This window comes from Diplotaxodon limnothrissa, linkage group LG12, assembly GCF_057381915.1.
Source record: "Diplotaxodon limnothrissa isolate DT_005_m linkage group LG12, D_limnothrissa_male_GT1.1, whole genome shotgun sequence".
Lineage (NCBI taxonomy): Eukaryota > Metazoa > Chordata > Actinopteri > Cichliformes > Cichlidae > Diplotaxodon > Diplotaxodon limnothrissa.
In genome coordinates, this window is record NC_140607.1 from 15,604,254 (window position 1) to 15,622,373 (window position 18,120).

Here is an 18,120-nt window from a genome sequence, read left to right on the forward strand (position 1 = left end):
TGTGTGAATAAAAAGGGTCTGTTTTTGTTATCAAAGTATTTTCAATTGTTTAAAAGTTGGTTTGTGGAAATTACAAAAATAATTACTTTATTTTTGTAGATAAAAATATATATATATTTAAAAAAAACATAAACAACAAAGGCTTTATTTTTTGTTTTGGGGGAATTTGCTATTACGTGAAGAGTAATATTAGAAAAGGTGTATTAATTCTATCATTCTGATGCAGTACAAATGGCAGGTTTGTACTAATATTTCCTATTTTGTTTAGTTGTGGTCAAAAAAATTTAAATACAGTATGACAGTTTTAAATATAGTGCAGAAATTCTCAACAGGACTGAGCTTGGGGCTTTGGGAAGGCCATTCAAGAAACTTAATGTTAGCCTGCTTTATCTAATCCAAAACCAGGTTTGATGTGTTTTGGGTCATTGTCTTGTTCTTGGTTGGCATCCAGCAGTTTCCCGTTCATGGCAGGCTTGAGCTTTGGTGATTCCTGGGTTGTTCTAACAATTTACTCTCATCTAAGGGTGATAGTTTGACCTCTTTTTAGACCTTAAAAAGTAGTGAGACATCTGAATAACTTTTATTTAAGGACAGCTGGTTAAACTGATGATCTTAGAATTTGCAGTGTTTAGAAATGGCTCAGGGAGGTCTTGACAACTTGTGTAAATCTACAATTCTCCTTTTTTGGTCTTCACTGAGTTCCTTTGTTTTCTCGTTGTTCTGAGTGGTGGTCCAATGAGTGTTGTCAAACATCCATATGCTAGCAAAAGAAACTAGCAGTTAAAGTTAATAGGTCGTGAACTTGTCAAGTTAAAAGACATTGTAGAACCTTGAACACCATGTATTAAAGGATTTAAGAAAGTGGATGCATACTTTTGAGCCTGCTTGGACTGGAAAAAAAATCCAAAATAACTCCTTCCATCCTGAGAAAAAGAACGGTTTAAAGAAATCTTTAAAGCCCCAAATTATCATGATATTCCTGCCCATGGTTAGTGGATGTAAACCTCTGACCACAAGCGCGTGTGGCAAAGTTGCTCTATAGCGCCACTAGTGGTTAGAAAAAATAAAATCCCAATAAAGTATTCAACTGTAATAGCGTACATGTACCACCAGAGGTCAGCACCGCTCGGTGGGGTGGGGGGGTTTCGGCAGGAGTTGGTCGTTTCAGTGATCCTCGAGCCGCCAGCTGTACGCTTGTGCTGTCCGACGGGTGGAGTTTGGCTGCAGTCCAAAAGACAAAGACAAAGTGATGGGGGACGGAGCGCTGCTGTACCGGAGCCGGACTTAACGTGGCTGAAGGTTGGTTAACTGTGAAGCCTTTTAAGCCTCGTGTAGTTTTGTTGTTAGGATAATTACTGGAAACACACCAAGTCCTCGTACCGAATTCAAGCTGGTAACTGAAAGGCTGTCTTAGCGGAGCGTGAACTACCGGACAGCATCGTGGAGGACTGAGCTGAGCGCAAGCAGGCTAACGTTAGCAAAACGAGGCAATTCGCACAAGGAGGCAAATTTGAGCCTCACTGTTAGCTCAGAGGCGACAAGCTAACTTTATCCTTGGCTTCTTGTCATCAGTGTGCGTTCAGGAGTCTTTGAGTTTCGCAACCGAGTTCTTGCTTATATCGCTTTAATAGCCTCCTCGGGGTTGAGAGGCGGCCAAATTGTCCTGGAAAGCGTCAATAGCCGTTAAATAATGCATGAGCCGCGCTAATCCAAAGTGTTTTGTTTTTTTTAATTGAGGACGGAGCCTGTCGTTAGCCGCCCGACTGCAGCATCAGCAGCTGGTACGAGAAGGGCCTCTAAGCTAACGTTATCGTTGCACCCCAGCCCATAACCGTAACATTTAAAGTTATCTGCTCCTTAGCAGAAAATAGGTGGGCGCTAACCTTATAAAGACCAGTGGTGTTTATTTATGTTCACGTTAGCATTAAGTTTGTACACCGGTATATGTAATATGTACTGAGCAGGCGCTGACACAAGGACACGTTGTCTGTCTTGCGTTATTAAATTACACAGACAGCAATCCGACCAAAGAGGTTTTAGTACTGAGACACAGCTGGTCCTGACCATGTGTTTACATCTTTCCAGGCCTTTGTGACTCCTGCCGAGCTCCCGGATCTTCACCACACAAGAAAAACCACCTGCTGTACCCAGCTGTTTTTGTCCCAGTGTTTACATTGTTTCCGCCAGCGGGAGGCATTTCTCAAACCGCAGAAAACATCTGCAACAAGGGACAGGCAGTTTGTTAGCACACCTGCCTTAATCGTAACCCCCCTCCCCTCCTTTTCCCGGAACTCTTCTCGGAACTCTTCTCAGCTCAGTTTCAGAATCCAGTTCGAGGTGAATCTACTGAAATACTTAACACTGCCCAAGAGGGCAACAACAAGGTGGTCTCCTGTTTTTGTAATGATTCGCATTTCAGTGCAAGGAGAAGCTCCATCCCCTAGTTATCTTGATGAAGACCTTTTTCTGACAAAAAGGTAAAGGCCACTTGGGGCCGGGAGGTGAAGACCTGCACCTCTTCTCACATCTGCTCAATCCTGGGATTTTACACTGTTTTTGAACTGAACTCATCCAACTTTAAAGATGGAACTCTTCTTCAATCCTTTTGATAACTTGGTGTGTATCCTGCTGGGCATCTCCTTCACCGTGTGGTTCACCCTGCTGCTGGTCTTCATTATTGTGCCTGCCATCTTTGGGGTGTCCTTTGGTATCCGGCGTCTTTACATGAAAACACTCTTAAAGGTCTTTGAGGTAAGAGCGTGCTTCCTCGTGACTCAAAGTTTATTGCAGTCTGATGTGCTGTGGCAATCATAAATGTTGCGGATAAAGGTGTGTTTGTGCTTTTGTACAGTTGACCGTTAAAACGATTGCTTCTGCTGCCAAGCACAATGGCAAGGACATAAAAGTTGCTAGCATTGTTCCTCAAATGTGTCATTAAAATTTTATCTTAGTTGTAAAAAGGAAATAAGTTGTAGAAAACAGCGATTGTTCACTGGCACGTCTCCAGCTTTATCTGTGCCTTTAACGACTGACCAGTAGGCATTGTCTGACTGATAGAGATCAACACCACAGCCACTTCCCTTGTTATTCAAGTTTAGAAAACAGTGCTTGTCAGTAAGTGTTGTCTCTGCTTACTGAATTGCTGTCGTTACTTTAAAGAAATGCATTTGAACTCCTAATAATGGCACAGTGCATCAGCTGCTCTGCCCAGTTGTGTCACTAGTAAAGCAGTCATTACTTTCCATCATGTACCTCTGAGAGCAGAACTTGTGCCAGAAATAAATGAACCACTGGAAGATAATCAGATGTTCTTAGCTCATGATTCAAGGAGCAGCAGTGAGATTTCCAGAACAGAACAGATACGACCGAGAGCGTGCAAGGCAGAGAATGAAGATGTAGCACATGGATTTGGTTCATTAGGTTTGATGGAAATAAAAACATGAAACCTGCCATGTTTGTGTATAGACAGTTTTAACAGAAAACCTAAAATGATACTTTGTTTTTGCAGTTACTTGTCTGAAGAATTTGCTTTACTGTTAACCAATGAGTGTATAAATGGCAATACTTCATAAGATATGTGCATGTAGCAGTTAGGACCTTTTCGCTCGCATGCAGCTTGGGGGCTACATGCTGCAAAGCAGCTGCTTTATTTTGGTCCTCATCTTTTTACTAGAAGGAGCCGCTCTCTGTTTACTCCTGCAGTCACCACTGACAACTGCAGCTGCATTTTCATATGATGACTCGGTAAGACAACTTGTCACGACACAGTTTAAAGGTAGCTGTAAAAGAACAAAATAAAAAAGTGAAAAACCTTGGTTGACTAGTGTTGCTTGTATCAGATTTGACTAATGATGGCTTGTGTAGAGCCTTCATTACTAGAGTTAATGTTAATTGTTGCTGTAAAATAAAGTTATTTTTAGGAAATGTAATAAAACATCTTGGTTATCCAGCCTAAATAAAGGTGTTTAGGCTTTCTGTGATTTAGAGCCAAACGTTTGAAAGTTTGTGAGATGTCCAGCCACCAAGCGTTCTTGTTTGTACCAGTCCTTTTGACTAATTTGAGTTTTAGCAGACTTTCATGCCTTAATGTGTTTGAGTACTTACAAACATTCGGTTTTGTTCCAGTGTCAGTTGATTTTCTTATGATTGATGCAGAAAACCCTCAAAGTTGCCAAAATTCTGCAGGCTGTAGGCACAGGTGAAACTGATCGAGCACAACCAGGTTACTCATTTCCTGATATCCCCCCCAAACACATGCACACAAACAAACATGTTTGTTTTCCAGCTTGGGAGAACACTGCGTTCTTTGATGCACTTCATTTAGTTTTTTATCTCACCTAGCACAGCATACGTAAATGACTAGATGTTTGCGTCATAGGAAATATTTTTGACATTTATTGCAGTATAATACATGTTAAACAGGGAGTAGTCTGCATTTTAGTGTTTCTGCAAGCACAGATAAGTCAGAAAAATTGGAGAAGTACTACACACGGAAATCCTCTTTTTTTTTTTTTTTTTTTTGAATAAGCAAACATTGGGTGTCTGAAGATAAGCACGATATACTTGAACAACACTGGGGAATTTTGCCATTTTTAATCATTTGTGCAAAAAGGAAAAACAATAGATGTAATATTTCTTTTTGTGGGGAAAGTTCATTCATATTGCCTCTTGAGCAGAAACGAGTATCGGATATTGGCTTGCTTAAAAATGTGACCATTTGTCCATATAAGATTCCTTCTGCTGCCAGATGTTTGACCTTTCTTTCATGTAATGTAATGTTGCAATGATGATTGAATGCAAGGCTGAAACCTGTCTTTAAAATAACAACTCTGCTGATAACCAGTGCGCACATGTTTTCATTTTAGATGCCTTTAGGCCAGGGTGTGGAGAATATTTGTGCACCTCTCTAGAATGAACTGTTTTTTTTTTTTTTTTAATTTCTCAAACATTTTTGCGTCTCTTTCTAATTGTAGATCCATTTCTTTCTTTGTTTCTTTCTAGTGGGCCACACTTAGGATAGAGAGAGGAGCAAAAGAAAAGAATCACCTCCTGTACAAACCCTATTCAAATGGTAAGATCATTCTTGGAAATATTTGTTCAAAAGATGTATTTGTTTTAGAGGTGAATATTTTTGACTTTCTGTCTGTCTGAACTATTCCAGCTATCATTGCCAAGGAGCCAACCTCCTTGGAGGAGGAGATCAAGGAGATCCGGCGGAGCGGCAGCAATAAAGACCTGGACTCAGCCACTGAGTTTGAGTTATCTGACATTTTCTATTTTGCCCGGCGAGGAGTGGAAAGCATCATGGATGATGAAGTGACCAAGCGGTTTACTGCTGAGGAGCTGAAGTCCTGGAATCTGCTGACCCGGAGCAACTACAACTTCCACTATATCAGCCTGAGGCTGACTGTCCTATGGGGGCTGGGCCTGCTGATCCGCTATGGTTTCCTGCTGCCTCTCAGGTATTAGCTGTACTTTGAAGAGTCACAGGCAAAAGCACAGTTGCTGCTTTTGAAATACCAAAAACATGGATACACACAATACATTAGCCCCTCCTGTACAACTAGGCACTGGTATAACCTTGTCACAAATGCTAATGCTAGCATAAAAATTTAGTTTGAATACTTTTCCATATTTTAGCTCGTCACAAACGCTCAACGACATGAGAAATATGTTACGTATGTAACATACTAATAATCTCCTTCCCTAGCATGTATGTTTGTATCTTTTGTCATGTAACTCTATCTAAATAGTCCAATAAAAAGTTGCAAATGTACCACCTGTAGGCCAAACCAGCCTCACAATCGATGCTTCCAGTAGGGATATTTCAGAAAGGTCGGGTACACCCTCGATAGGTCTTTAGGCCGTCACAGCATTAACGCACATGTTCGCATCTATGGGACGTCTAGATTCCAGCCCTTGGGTGTGTGGTTTGACTGTGTGATGCAGCAGTCCTGCCCAACTGAGCAATGATAGAACGCTTTTTTCTTGTATTAAGTTCTTCAGTTTTAACAAACTGTCCCAGAGAATGTTACTAAAGTTTCACATTTATGTTTTAACCACATGCAAGTCTAACTGGTTACTCAGTTTTGTGTGGTTACTTGACATGCGAACTTGCTGTTACATAACTAAAGACGCCACATACAGAGATCCTCTACCAGCCTCATCTTAGAAAGACACAGAGATGGTGACTCAGTGCTAAGTGTGGCTGGCTCATTTCCAGTCGCCAGTGGGGAGACAAATCAGGCCACCGCTGCACAGACACCCTCCTTTCTAGTCTCCTGTCAAGCCTAATAGATTCTCTCTTTCAGCCTTTGTCCAATTGAATATTGGCTTTGCTCATGACACTGTGAAACCTTCAGCTCTCTTATATTTTTCTTAATCCCCACACAATATAATCAGCACCTTTTCCAGCCCTGGATGATTGGTTCATCCAGATTAAGTCGACGTGTCGGCCAGCTTAACTGTCACCTAATATGTCCTTCTGCAGGTTCTGCAGTCTTGTCTGAGACAGTGGAGTGTAGAGGAGGGCATGATACTTTGAGTTTATGTCAAGAATCTTACACTACTGCTTTTTACATGAGCTCTTCTAAGTGAAAGCTTGTGGTTCAGAAGAAAGCTTTTTAAGTAATATATCTGCATGTTAATGTCCATACAAAGACTAATTAATTAAACCAAAACAACTACAGTGTTCTGTTGTAATGCTTCCTTATATATGCTTCTCTGAATTGTCCTGTCTCCCTCTATCAGGGTCACTCTTGCCTTCACTGGTGTAGGTCTGCTTGTGTTCCTCACCTCTATTGTTGGGCTGCTGCCAAATGGAAGGTATAACTGATGGTTACGACTTCAACTCTATCAAAAGTATCAGATCAGCCCTGCAGATGTGTTAATCCTGCTGTGTACTCTTTCCAGGATGAAGAATTTTCTGAGTGAGAAAGTCCATTTGATGTGCTACAGAATATGCGTCAGAGCTTTGACTGCCATTATAACCTACCATGACAGGTAAGGACCTACACTGTTTTCCCATATAACCACCAAGTCATGTGACTGTTTTATTCCATTTGTCAACCACTGGAAGTGTTTACTTGACATTGCTCATTTAATTGCATAATTTTCCTTTTTTTTTTTGGATCAGTGTCCGTCATAGAGGACAGGATGATGGGTGGTGCATCTGCTGGTTGATTGCTTCACACAACTGCCCCAGTGTTTCTCTGTGCTTTCTCAACATTGTGGTTAATTTCCCAATTTTTTTTCACTCTTGCTCTTTAATGGCATACACCCTGATAAGTTTTCATTAAAAATATTGATTGATGTGTCTGTTCGCACTCAATAAGAAATTGCATGAAGCCAAAGTTATAACAGTGCAAAAGTCTGTCCGAAAAGTGTAACAGTGCTGCTGGTGATTATTGACTTCGCTAAAAAAAAATCAAATTACAATTAGATAGCGCTCAGAGCGATTTACTTTTTCATTGTCAAGGGGAAAACTATGTTTAACAAAAAGAGACCCCCAAAAATTGCATAATGTCAGCAGTCACTTTCAAAAATGCCACTGTAGATTTAATGCTGACGTCGACTGAGAAAATTGTCAGGCGGTGGAAGGAATACTTCGAGGACCTCCTTAATCCCACTGACACGTCTTCCGAGGAGGAAGCAGAGTCTGGGGAGGAGGGGAATGACCCGCCAATTTCCGGGGGCGAGGTCACTGAGGCAGTTAAACAACTCCTTGGTGGCAGAGCCCCTGGTGTTGATGAGGTCCGCCCCGAGTTCCTGAAGGCTCTGGACGTTGTAGGGCTGTCCTGGTTGACACGCCTCTGCAATGTTGCGTGGAGATCAGGGGCAGTACCTGTGGACTGGCAGACCGGGGTGGTGGTCCCCATCTTTAAGAAAGGGGACCGGAGGGTGTGTTCCAACTACAGGGGGATCACACTCCTCAGCCTCCCTGGGAAAGTCTATGCCAGGGTGCTGGAAAGGAGAGTTCGTCCGTTAGTCGAACCTCTGATACAGGAGGAACAATGCGGTTTTCGTCCTGGTCGCGGAACACTGGACCAGCTCTTTATCCTCTCCAGGATACTTGAGGGTGCATGGGAGTTTGCCCAACCAGTCTACATGTGTTTTGTGGACTTGGAGAAGGCATTCGACCGTGTCCCTCGGGGTGTCCTGTGGGAGGTGTTGCGGGAATATGGGGTGTCTGGCCCATTGCTACGGGCCATTCGATCCCTATACAACCGTTGCAAGAGCTTGGTTCGCATTGCCGGCAATAAGTCGGACTCGTTCCCGGTGGGTGATGGGCTCCGCCAGGGCTGCCCTTTGTCTCCGGTTCTGTTCATAATTTTTATGGACAGGATTTCTAGGCGCAGCCAAGTGGCGGAGGGCTTTCGCTTTGGTGGCCTCAGAATCTCATCTCTGATTTTTGCAGATGATGTGGTTCTGTTGGCTTCATCGGGTGAGGGCCTCCAGCTCGCACTGGAACGGTTCGCACCGAGTGTGAAGCAGCGGGAATGAGGATCAGCACCTCCAAATCTGAGGCCATGGTTCTCAGCCGGAAAAGGGTGGAGTGCCCACTCCGGGTCGGGGATGAGTTCTTGCCCCAAGTGGAGGAGTTCAAGTATCTCGGGGTCTTGTTCGCGAGTGATGGGAGAAGGGAGCCGGAGATCGACAGACGGATTGGGGCTGCAGCTGCAGTAATGCGGACGCTGCACCGGTCCGTCGTGGTGAAGAGGGAGCTGAGTGTAAAAGCGAAGCTGTCAATTTACCGGTCGATCTACGTCCCTACCTTCACCTATGGCCACGAGCTGTGGGTAGTGACCGAAAGAACGAGATCGCGGATACAAGCGGCAGAAATGAGCTTCCTCCGAAGGGTGGCTGGCCTCTCCCTTAGAGATAGGGTGAGAAGTTCGGCCATCCGGGAGGGGCTCAGAGTAGAGCAGCTGCTGCTCCACATCGAAAGGAGCTAGCTGAGGTGGTTCGGGCATCTGACAAGGATGCCCCCTGGGCGCCTCCTGGGTGAAGTGTTCCAGGCATGTCCCACCGGGAGGAGGCCCCGGGGCAGACCCAGGACACGCTGGAGAGATTATATCTCTCGGCTGGCCTGGGAACGCCTTGGTATTCCCCCGGATAAGCTGGAGGAGGTGGCTGGGGAGAGGGAGGTCTGGGCCTCTTTGCTTAGGCTGCTGCCCCCGCGACCCGGCCCCGGACAAAGCGGATGAAGATGGATGGATAGATTTAATGCGTTTTGGGGTTACTTTAGGCTACGTAACACTGCAGGCGAAAGCGCATCAAATACGACTTTTTTGACCCTATGCGACCCATATCCGATCATGGTATGACAGTGTGAACGGCACAAATCCGATATTTTCAAATCCGATCTGGGTCACTTTCGTGTGTGGTACTGAATCCAATAGATATCTAATGTTTTAGAAAGTGACTGCTGTTTGAATGGTCATGTTGCATTAAATCAGTCTTTTATGTCACTGACACAAGACAGAAGCCAATTATCAGTGCCAGAGAAGACAAATGAGAAAGCATGGCGGCGGAAACTGGAGACGGAGCGAGTCAATGGACAAAAACTGAGGTTTTGGAGTTGATTAGCATATGGGGAGACAATTCTATTCAAGCTAAACGACTCCGTGTCCATATATACCTCTGCACGGAGGTAGCAGCCACTGCTCCAAACAAGGCCATTGTTAAAGCACAGGCTATCTTTTTTCTCAGTGTCCTTCTTCCTCTAATTTGTCAAAATTCTGTCAGTTACGACTGTGCAGAAATTAATAGACTGCTGCAACAACACCTGCTAGCTCTGTAGCTGCCATTTTTACTACCGTAAACGGAGTGCGTTGTGTGTGATGTCTTCTTTTGCGCGTGCGGGCCACTCTGAGGGCCGTGAACCGTTCACACTAGAGCGGTTTTGCGGTCACATTTTATTTGTAGTGTGAACAACCAGACAGAAAAATCGGATTTGATCAAAAAATCGGAATTGAGCATTAAGACCTGCAGTGTGAACGTAGCCTATGACACTTTGGGCTAGAGCAGGACGATATGACCAAAAGTATTTATTACGATATACATTTGAAAATTTGCGATAATTATATATAAGATGATATAATTGACACTAGACAAAACACTTTACAACTTTATTAGTGCAAAACAAAAAAAACATCAATGTATTTTCACTTAAACAAGCAGCTGTTTTTTTTTTTTTACATTTTTTTAGTGTGCATTAAAAGTTATATAAAAATGTAACTGTGCAAATGCAAATTCCTTGCTGACAGTTTAACCAAAATGCATTTCCAGTGGAAATTGGCCGACATATCCTCAGCATAACCATGTATAATATCTACAAAACTTAAAAAGAGGTTATACACACACAATACGGTAATATTATGTTGAAGCACAGTACATATCACTCCACGAGGCTCCTGCGTACGACAGCCGTAATGCTCCGACAATCCATCAAGCGGTGCGGGTTCGTAGCTTAGCAAAGTCGTACTAAAACATTTGACTGATTTTCGAACGCCGTGTATAATACATAAAATCGTTTCGAGGTCAGTAAACACAACCAGAATTCATATATAAGGCACACGGGATTATAAGGGGCACTGTCGATTTTCAGAAAAATCAAAAGATTGATTTTAAGTGTGCTGTATTTTCCAAAATATAACTTGGTAATAACGACGGCCCACTAGCATGCGCTACCAAAAATAGTTTTTTGATGTGTATCTGACGGACGAAAGCTAAACCAGTTCCACACCACTGAAGTTGCAGCATTTTGACAAACTAATTCTGGTTCATCCGTTTCATTCATTCCACTTTCGCCCTTCTCATTCTCTGTCACCGCCATGCTTTTTCCGCCATTTTCGTATGAAAACAAAGGCACTGCGCATGCGTTTTACCCATATTCTATTGCGATATTTCATTTTGTTATCGTTGCCCAACATTATACCGGTATTACCGTGAACGGTATGATATGGCCCAGCCCTACTTTGGGCAATGAGGATGTCAAGATTTAAGCTTTGGTTTGAAGTTATCATAAATCTAGAAGGATGCAATAATCCCAACCATGCAGCGGCTGCACCGCTTGTTCACATGGTCCCATCATTTTGCCTTTCAGAAACATAAGGCTCAGTTGACATCTTGTCCTGAGGGGAAAGGTGTCAGATTACATGATGACAGATGACTTATGTTCAGAGAGCAGAAGCCATGGTGTTAACAATGGAAATCTGTGCATATAGTGTGTGAGCATGAAAGGAAGGGTGTCTGTAGCTAGACTCAAGACTTTCTGAATTAATTTTCACCACAGCAGTTATTCTGATGCAAGATGAAGTACAGAAGTCAGCAACAGATGCTCACACAACCATTGTGAGCTCAACCAAACTTTCCAAGTTTTTACATATGACATGCTTGGAGCCAAGGAATGTGTTTCATGAACCATTACTGATTCAATTAGATTTGGGTTTGAGAGATTTATTAAGTGATGCAAGAAATAATTTAAATATATATTTTTTTTTCGCAAGAACGTTGGAGGAACATAAAACGTGACAGAGGACTTTGATCAAAAGGGTTGCACATGCAACCGATGTGGAAGAGGAAGTTATTACTCACATTGTGCACTCTCTAGCAGCTGGTGTTTTCTTGGCAGTGCCAAGTGTATTGGAGGCTTGAAGGAATTTGAAATAATCAGCTGACATTTTTAGTGATATTTGTTACGTTTCTGAAAGGAAATGTGACCTGATATGCTTTCACCTGCAGAACAATGGTGGTTTGTTGTTGAAATGAGAATATAAATTCAGATTCTGAGAGATACGAGTAGAAGTCGAGTCAGTACTTGTTTGACATTTGTTGATTGGACTGATGCACATTAGGTGCACTTGTAGGTAAGCCAGAGCTGTAACTTTGAGTCTGTTGGGCCTAGCCTGTTGTAACATGTATTCCTCCCCAGTCTGGTTCTAAAAATACTCAAGTGATACAGTAAGCAATGTTCTCTCCCTATTTAAGATGGAAACTCTATCTGTGGAATGTAGTCTTAGCTGTCAGATCCTCCATACTCAGGGGGTCGCACATTTCAACATGGACAGCATGGGTTGCTTTGTTTTCACCAGAGAAGAGGGTGGGAGGCACTGCACCAAATCATACCAAAATTTCTATTAAGCATGGTTTTGCATTTGATTTTAACAGTTGCTTACCCCCCACACTTCATAATCTTTATTAAGTCCCATCATAATTTAATTGTTGTTTCCCCCTTTTCTAGTGAGAATAAACCCAAAAATGGAGGCATCTGTGTCGCTAACCACACTTCACCAATTGATGTCATCATCCTGGCAAGCGATGGCTGTTATGCTATGGTAACTATACTGGCACAAAATGTAGAAAAGAACAAAACATTTACGTTGGTCACTTCTTCTACTGCAGGTATTTGTTGGAGTGGAAACTCTCCCAGAAATAGATCTGTTGCTATCTTTGTGTTTGTGTTGTTAGGTTGGACAAATCCATGGCGGCTTGATGGGGGTCATTCAGAGATCCATGGTCAAAGCTTGTCCACACATTTGGTTTGAACGCTCAGAAGTAAAAGACAGACATCTTGTGGCCAAAAGGTAGAATTACAGTCTGTGTTTAAAGATATTTTTTTTGTACGTTTTTATGACGTTTTACCTTTTTAGAAATTATTCCATGGGTTGTTTTTGGATCATTCAAAGTAAAACTTCAAATTGGAATAAGTCTACTCAAATTTTTGGTTTAATAGTCTTTAAAAAGTGATCTCTTTAGAAATCTTTTGCATTAACCTGCATACTTCTTTCACTACAGATTGAGCGACCATGTAGAAGATAAATCTAAACTGCCTATCCTCATTTTCCCAGAAGGTGAGCTCATATAGAAAATCATATAGTTATCTAACTGCAAGTTTCATTTTATCTTACATAAACCTTGTGTTTTATGAATTCTTATTTCAAGGTACCTGCATTAACAACACATCGGTTATGATGTTTAAGAAGGGCAGTTTTGAAATTGGTGCCACAGTCTACCCTGTGGCTATTAAGGTAACAGTTTTTGTTCTAGTTTTTAACTACAGTCTTGTCCACAGTAACACATGTACTGATTAATCATTTTGGTGTGTGCCTGAACCTCGTAGTATGATCCCCGCTTTGGAGATGCTTTCTGGAATAGCAGCAAGTTCGGGATGGTCAACTACCTTTTGCGTATGATGAGCAGCTGGGCCATCGTCTGCAGCGTGTGGTACCTTCCTCCCATGTCTAGAGAGGTGAGACTCAACTCGAGGCATCTCAACAAAGAGAAGCTTTGTGTTTCTTTTTTTTGTTGTTTTGTTTTTATATATTGAGAGCACGTTGTTTAAAATCCATATACTTGTAATGGATTTTTTTTATCTTGATTTATTACATTTTATTTTGACCAGCCATCCTCAAAATTTGACCAGCAGGACCTGCAGTCACAATAACAGAATATGCGTTTCAGCTGTAGACCCTCTGTATTGTTTTGTCGCCCTGTTTACAAATTCCTACAATGAGAATAATACCAAACTTTTGATGGTATACATTTTCAAGGCTTTATACTTTTTTAGACAAGGGCAACAAAACACATGAGGGGAATAAAGCACTTAGTGAAACATCTCAGCATTAATTATCTTAACTGGCAACAGGTCATTAACATTATTGATTATGCAAAGATCATCTCAGAGAAGCAAAGTCTTTGAGAATTAAAACAAGATTCAGAAATGTTGCTAACTCTCTTATTTAAGATCGACTGAAATGTAACATAAATCTGTCCGGTGACCTGACCAATCAAAATCTATTCATTCATTCATCATATACATAGTCTTAAAGAGCTAAAAAGAGCAACCATCAGCACACAACTCAAAAACCAGCATCCTCCATGGTATGTGGTGCATTAGTGCATATTGCATGAGCATGTGCTGCATGGCATTGCTACAGATGCTGCCACCCAGATCTCCTTCAGTATGACAAAATGATAAGATTTTAGGAGAAAAGCTGTTCATTGTTTATGACTGCTTGCTTACCAGAACTGTATTCATGTTTGTCCTCCCAACAGGAGGGAGAGGATGCAGTACAGTTCGCAAATCGTGTTAAAGCAGCCATAGCCAGGCAAGGAGGACTTGTCGATCTCTTATGGTAAGATAACACTCTTTCATTTTCACATACACATTCAATGAAGGACAAGGCAGAAAAACGTGTGACTATTCATACCAGACACTGGATCATAGAAAAGCACAAGTGTAACCAAAAGCAATAGCAAAACCTTACAAAATAAAAGGTTTTTTTCTGTCAGTCACATACACAATCATTGCTCCAGCTTGTTGGAGCTGTTAACCAAATCCATCCATAATTATGTTACATGTACTATAGTCCCACACAGATCATTTTAGATGTCTAAAAATATACTGGATTTTCTTTACTGTTTCAACTGCATCCATTAGTTTCCATGAAATGCATTGAGCAAATTGATGCAACCTAATAACACTGCTTTCCTTTCTTTTTATGAGCTATGAACTACTGAAATTTCCTTTAGTTACTACAGCGTTGTAGGGTGCCATCTGAATTACAGTTTATCTGCTTGTTACATGATGATGTCCCTCCTGCTTCCTTGTCCTCCTGTGGCGTTTGTTTAGACTCTTGTCTTTTTAATGTACTGGGATACTTTTTTTTTTAGTTAACATAAACAAGCCCCTAAGAATAATCCATGGTCGTTGTCAATTTGTCTGGCTTTTTATTAGCACTGGTTATGTGCAGCACGCCTTTAAGCTCAGTTTGTATCTACTGTATCTACAGCCCATGGGCTCACGGCTTGCCAGACACCAAATATTTTAACGCATCAGAAAAGAATCACTCTCAGGCTGACTAAGATTTCAGTGGGGACCTGAAGCCTAGAATCAGAAATTTTTCCGTTAGATGGATTATCTGAAATGTTCTCTTAACTAAAGTTTAGTTAAGAGACCCTCACATTAACATTTATTAAGTTTATATTACTCTAACCATAGCTCTGTAGGTAGCCACCAGGTAGCACGCCATTGCCAGCTAGCCAAACTTCAGTAACACTACAAACATCGCTACTCCCAAAAAGTTGATTCTGTTCATCTGGACATGGTGTTTTCATTGGGAGAAACATTTCGTCACTCAGAACAAAATCAACTTTGGGGGATTTCCTTACTTGGATGATTGAGCATGCAGACAAACATTGCTACTGTTTTGTTTTGTCCAGAGTGACAACAGATCTTTCTTTCTTTCTTTCTTTCTTTCTTTCTTAACTTTCAGAACATGATTTATAATTTTTTGATGGAGAGTATAGTTAGCTAACGTCTTACTCTGTTAAACAACTTTTTCATGGATGTTGAACTTTTTTGTAACACCAGGGTGAACTCCCACACTCATCATTTTATTGGCGCTGCAAGAATTTGGACTGTTGTTACTCTCAGTGATGCCAAAAATGTTTGATTTCTGGGAAATGAAGAACAGTTTGACATCATTAGCTATTTCTGCGTCTAGACTTATGAAGCTGATTGGATCTACAAGGCCAATCAACCTATAATTTAATTATTCAATTATTCTTACCAATTACATGGAGACATTATTATATTTAATTCAGTTTTCATAGTTGAATATTTGCTTCCTTATACCATTTGGTTGCCATTTTTTTTAAAGAATAAGAATTTATTACAGTATTGCCATTTACGATAAAGTTTAAGTTTTTTACATTTTAATTGCTTGGATAGAAACTAATCAGTAGAACATGTGTGGCTACATTGTTACTAATTCAGGCTCTTTTATAGGGATGGAGGACTGAAAAGGGCAAAGGTTAAAGATACCTTTAAAGAAGAGCAGCAGAAGTTGTACAGTAAAATGCTGGTTGGCACCCAGGAGGACCGCAGCCGCTCCTGAAGGACCTTTATGGAGATGGACTGGCTCAAAGCTGGGCACCTCTTACTGATTAGGCGATCAGCAGCGGTCCTTTTCTGTCGGAGCCCCTGGACTGGAAAATTCTGTCCCTGATGTCAAAAGTACTCCATTTGGCTTCCTCGGTCACTGCCTCAGCCTGGCATGTTAAGTTGGCTTCGCTGTTACAGGTCATTCTGAGTCTGCTGCCCTGTGTTGGAATAGCTTGACCGAAGCCTCGCTTGCATTAGAAACGGAGCAAAGGAGAGTCTTCCTTGGTGGCAGTCTTTTAAGGAAAAGTGTTTATTTTTGTTTGTTTTTTTCTTTTTCACTTAATCGTTTTATATTTTGTTTTTAAGATTTTACAGTCATGTTTTTATGTTATGTTTCCGTTTCAGACTTGATTATACCTGGGTGTATAAAGGAGTTATTGTAGATAAAAACTAAATTGTTCTAAAGCTGAAACCTGTGACTGACTTGGGGTTTTTCATGACCGGCTTGTACCCTTGATTCAGGGCACAGTGCCAGATTTTGTTACATTTCAGATATTTTTATGGGCTTTTTTCCAAGATGAAAAAAAAACCTTGTATTTTAAACATTGAGTTTTACATTAAGACTTGTATCAACACATGGCCACTGTAGGAGCTGCGCTTGAGACGTGTTCCTGATATGCTGTCTGTGACTTCTTTTCTTTTTTTTCTCCTCTCTCCACTGAATGTGCAAGTGCTCACATTATGAAGTGGAAAATGTGCACCCACAGTTACTCTGATGGAAGTCTGTAGATTTAGACACCTATTCTTCTTCCAGCTAATAATGTATAACTGGAAAAAGGGATTATTAGGAATTTCGTCAGCATTGTTCCTGTAAGGCTTGTGTCACGCAGGTAGCAATGTAAAATCATAACAGTGGGTCTCTTCACTAAACACATAGATATAATGGCAAATAACCAAAACATACTCATACACCTTTTAAAAATACATCTTTTCATTGACTTCCTGCCATTGCAGTGAACAGTGGCTAGTTTATTTTAAGTAAACTCTAAAAGCTATTGTGTTTATCTGCCCCGCCTCACCAATGACCTTTTTCCTAACTTAGCAGCCTCAAGGAGGTTTCATGAACAGACTGCAGCTTTACTTTGAACTCAAGAAACTTGGTGGACGGCCTCATTGGTTTCTCCCTGGGACCTTTGTCTCACTGGTCTGCTGTTATCAGGGATAGTTGTTTTAGATTATGTCAAATCATTTCATAAAAATAAATGTTCAAGAATGTTCACTACTTTTGACTTTGTTTTTTTTTTCACTATATCTAATGTTTATAAGTATTGCCTTGACTTGCTGTTGTTTTCTGTCTTTCTGGATAGTTTTTCGTTGTGATGCCTCCAGTCTGGCATCAAGATTGGAATCTTTATTTTTCTAGCACTGTATTCTTGCATTTATTCCCTATCAGGGTTTAGTGCTAAGGATCAGTGCGTGAATGTACAGCACATTTGAAGAGATTTAAACATGTGATTACCTGAGATGCTTATGTGTGACCTTAAACAAGCCTTTCATTCTTGAAAACCCTGCAGTGTGGTTGATTTAAAAAAAAAAAAAAAAAAAACCTCTGCAAAGGCGAGTCGGCCAAAGTTCCTTCACAGTGATTTGAAAGACATTGCCAGTAATCACACACTTGATTTCAGTTCGTGCTGCCAAAAGTGGCAAAACAAGTTATTAGGTTTACACTATCACTCTGTCACACAGAGCCAGATAGGTTTGGGTAGATTTTATCCCTTAATTTATTAAGTCACGATTTTAAAACTGCATTGTGTGTTTTGTCATTATAATTGTCCCACATTAAATATTTTTTTGACAGTCTGACACATGTAACTGTGACAATTATGCAAAGAATAAACCAGGAAGGGGGCAAATATTTGCTGAGTTTCAGCACACAGTAGAGTCAGATGTCATAAGCTCACTTTTAGTCTGATACCTGCTCATGATATGCGTCCAAATGACTAAAGCATTTATTCTTAGAAGTGCTGATATAGGGGATAAAACAAAAGACAGACCTGTTTTAAAGTAGATTGAATAAGAATTTTGAATGCATAAAAAAAATCAAAACATCTTGATCTCATGGGTGTCGATTGATGGAAAGACGATAAACATCAGCTATTTCTGGGTCTAGACTTATGAAGATGATTGGCTCTACAAGGCCAATCAACCTATAATTTAATTATTCAGTTATT

General features: G+C 41.0%; 1 protein-coding gene across 2 annotated transcripts; it reads left to right on the plus strand.

Annotated features, from left to right (window-relative positions):
• The first annotated feature begins 1,213 nt into the window (after positions 1-1,213).
• LOC146621032 (glycerol-3-phosphate acyltransferase 4) lies at positions 1,214-17,104 on the plus strand. 2 transcript variants are annotated; one of them, XM_085367185.1, is made up of 13 exons: positions 1,214-1,299; positions 2,086-2,751; positions 5,002-5,071; positions 5,162-5,462; positions 6,751-6,825; positions 6,913-7,002; positions 12,245-12,338; positions 12,472-12,587; positions 12,799-12,854; positions 12,946-13,031; positions 13,124-13,252; positions 14,059-14,138; positions 15,794-17,104. In XM_085367185.1, the coding sequence occupies exons 2-13, from the start codon at positions 2,584-2,586 to the stop codon at positions 15,900-15,902; spliced, it is 1,374 nt and encodes a 457-aa protein (XP_085223311.1). In that variant the 5' UTR covers positions 1,214-1,299; positions 2,086-2,583; the 3' UTR covers positions 15,903-17,104. The 2 variants fall into 2 exon arrangements, with proteins under 2 accessions (XP_085223311.1, XP_085223312.1); XM_085367186.1 differs by lacking the exon at positions 1,214-1,299 and having other exon boundaries at positions 1,611-2,751.
• Positions 17,105-18,120: the final 1,016 nt, after the last annotated feature.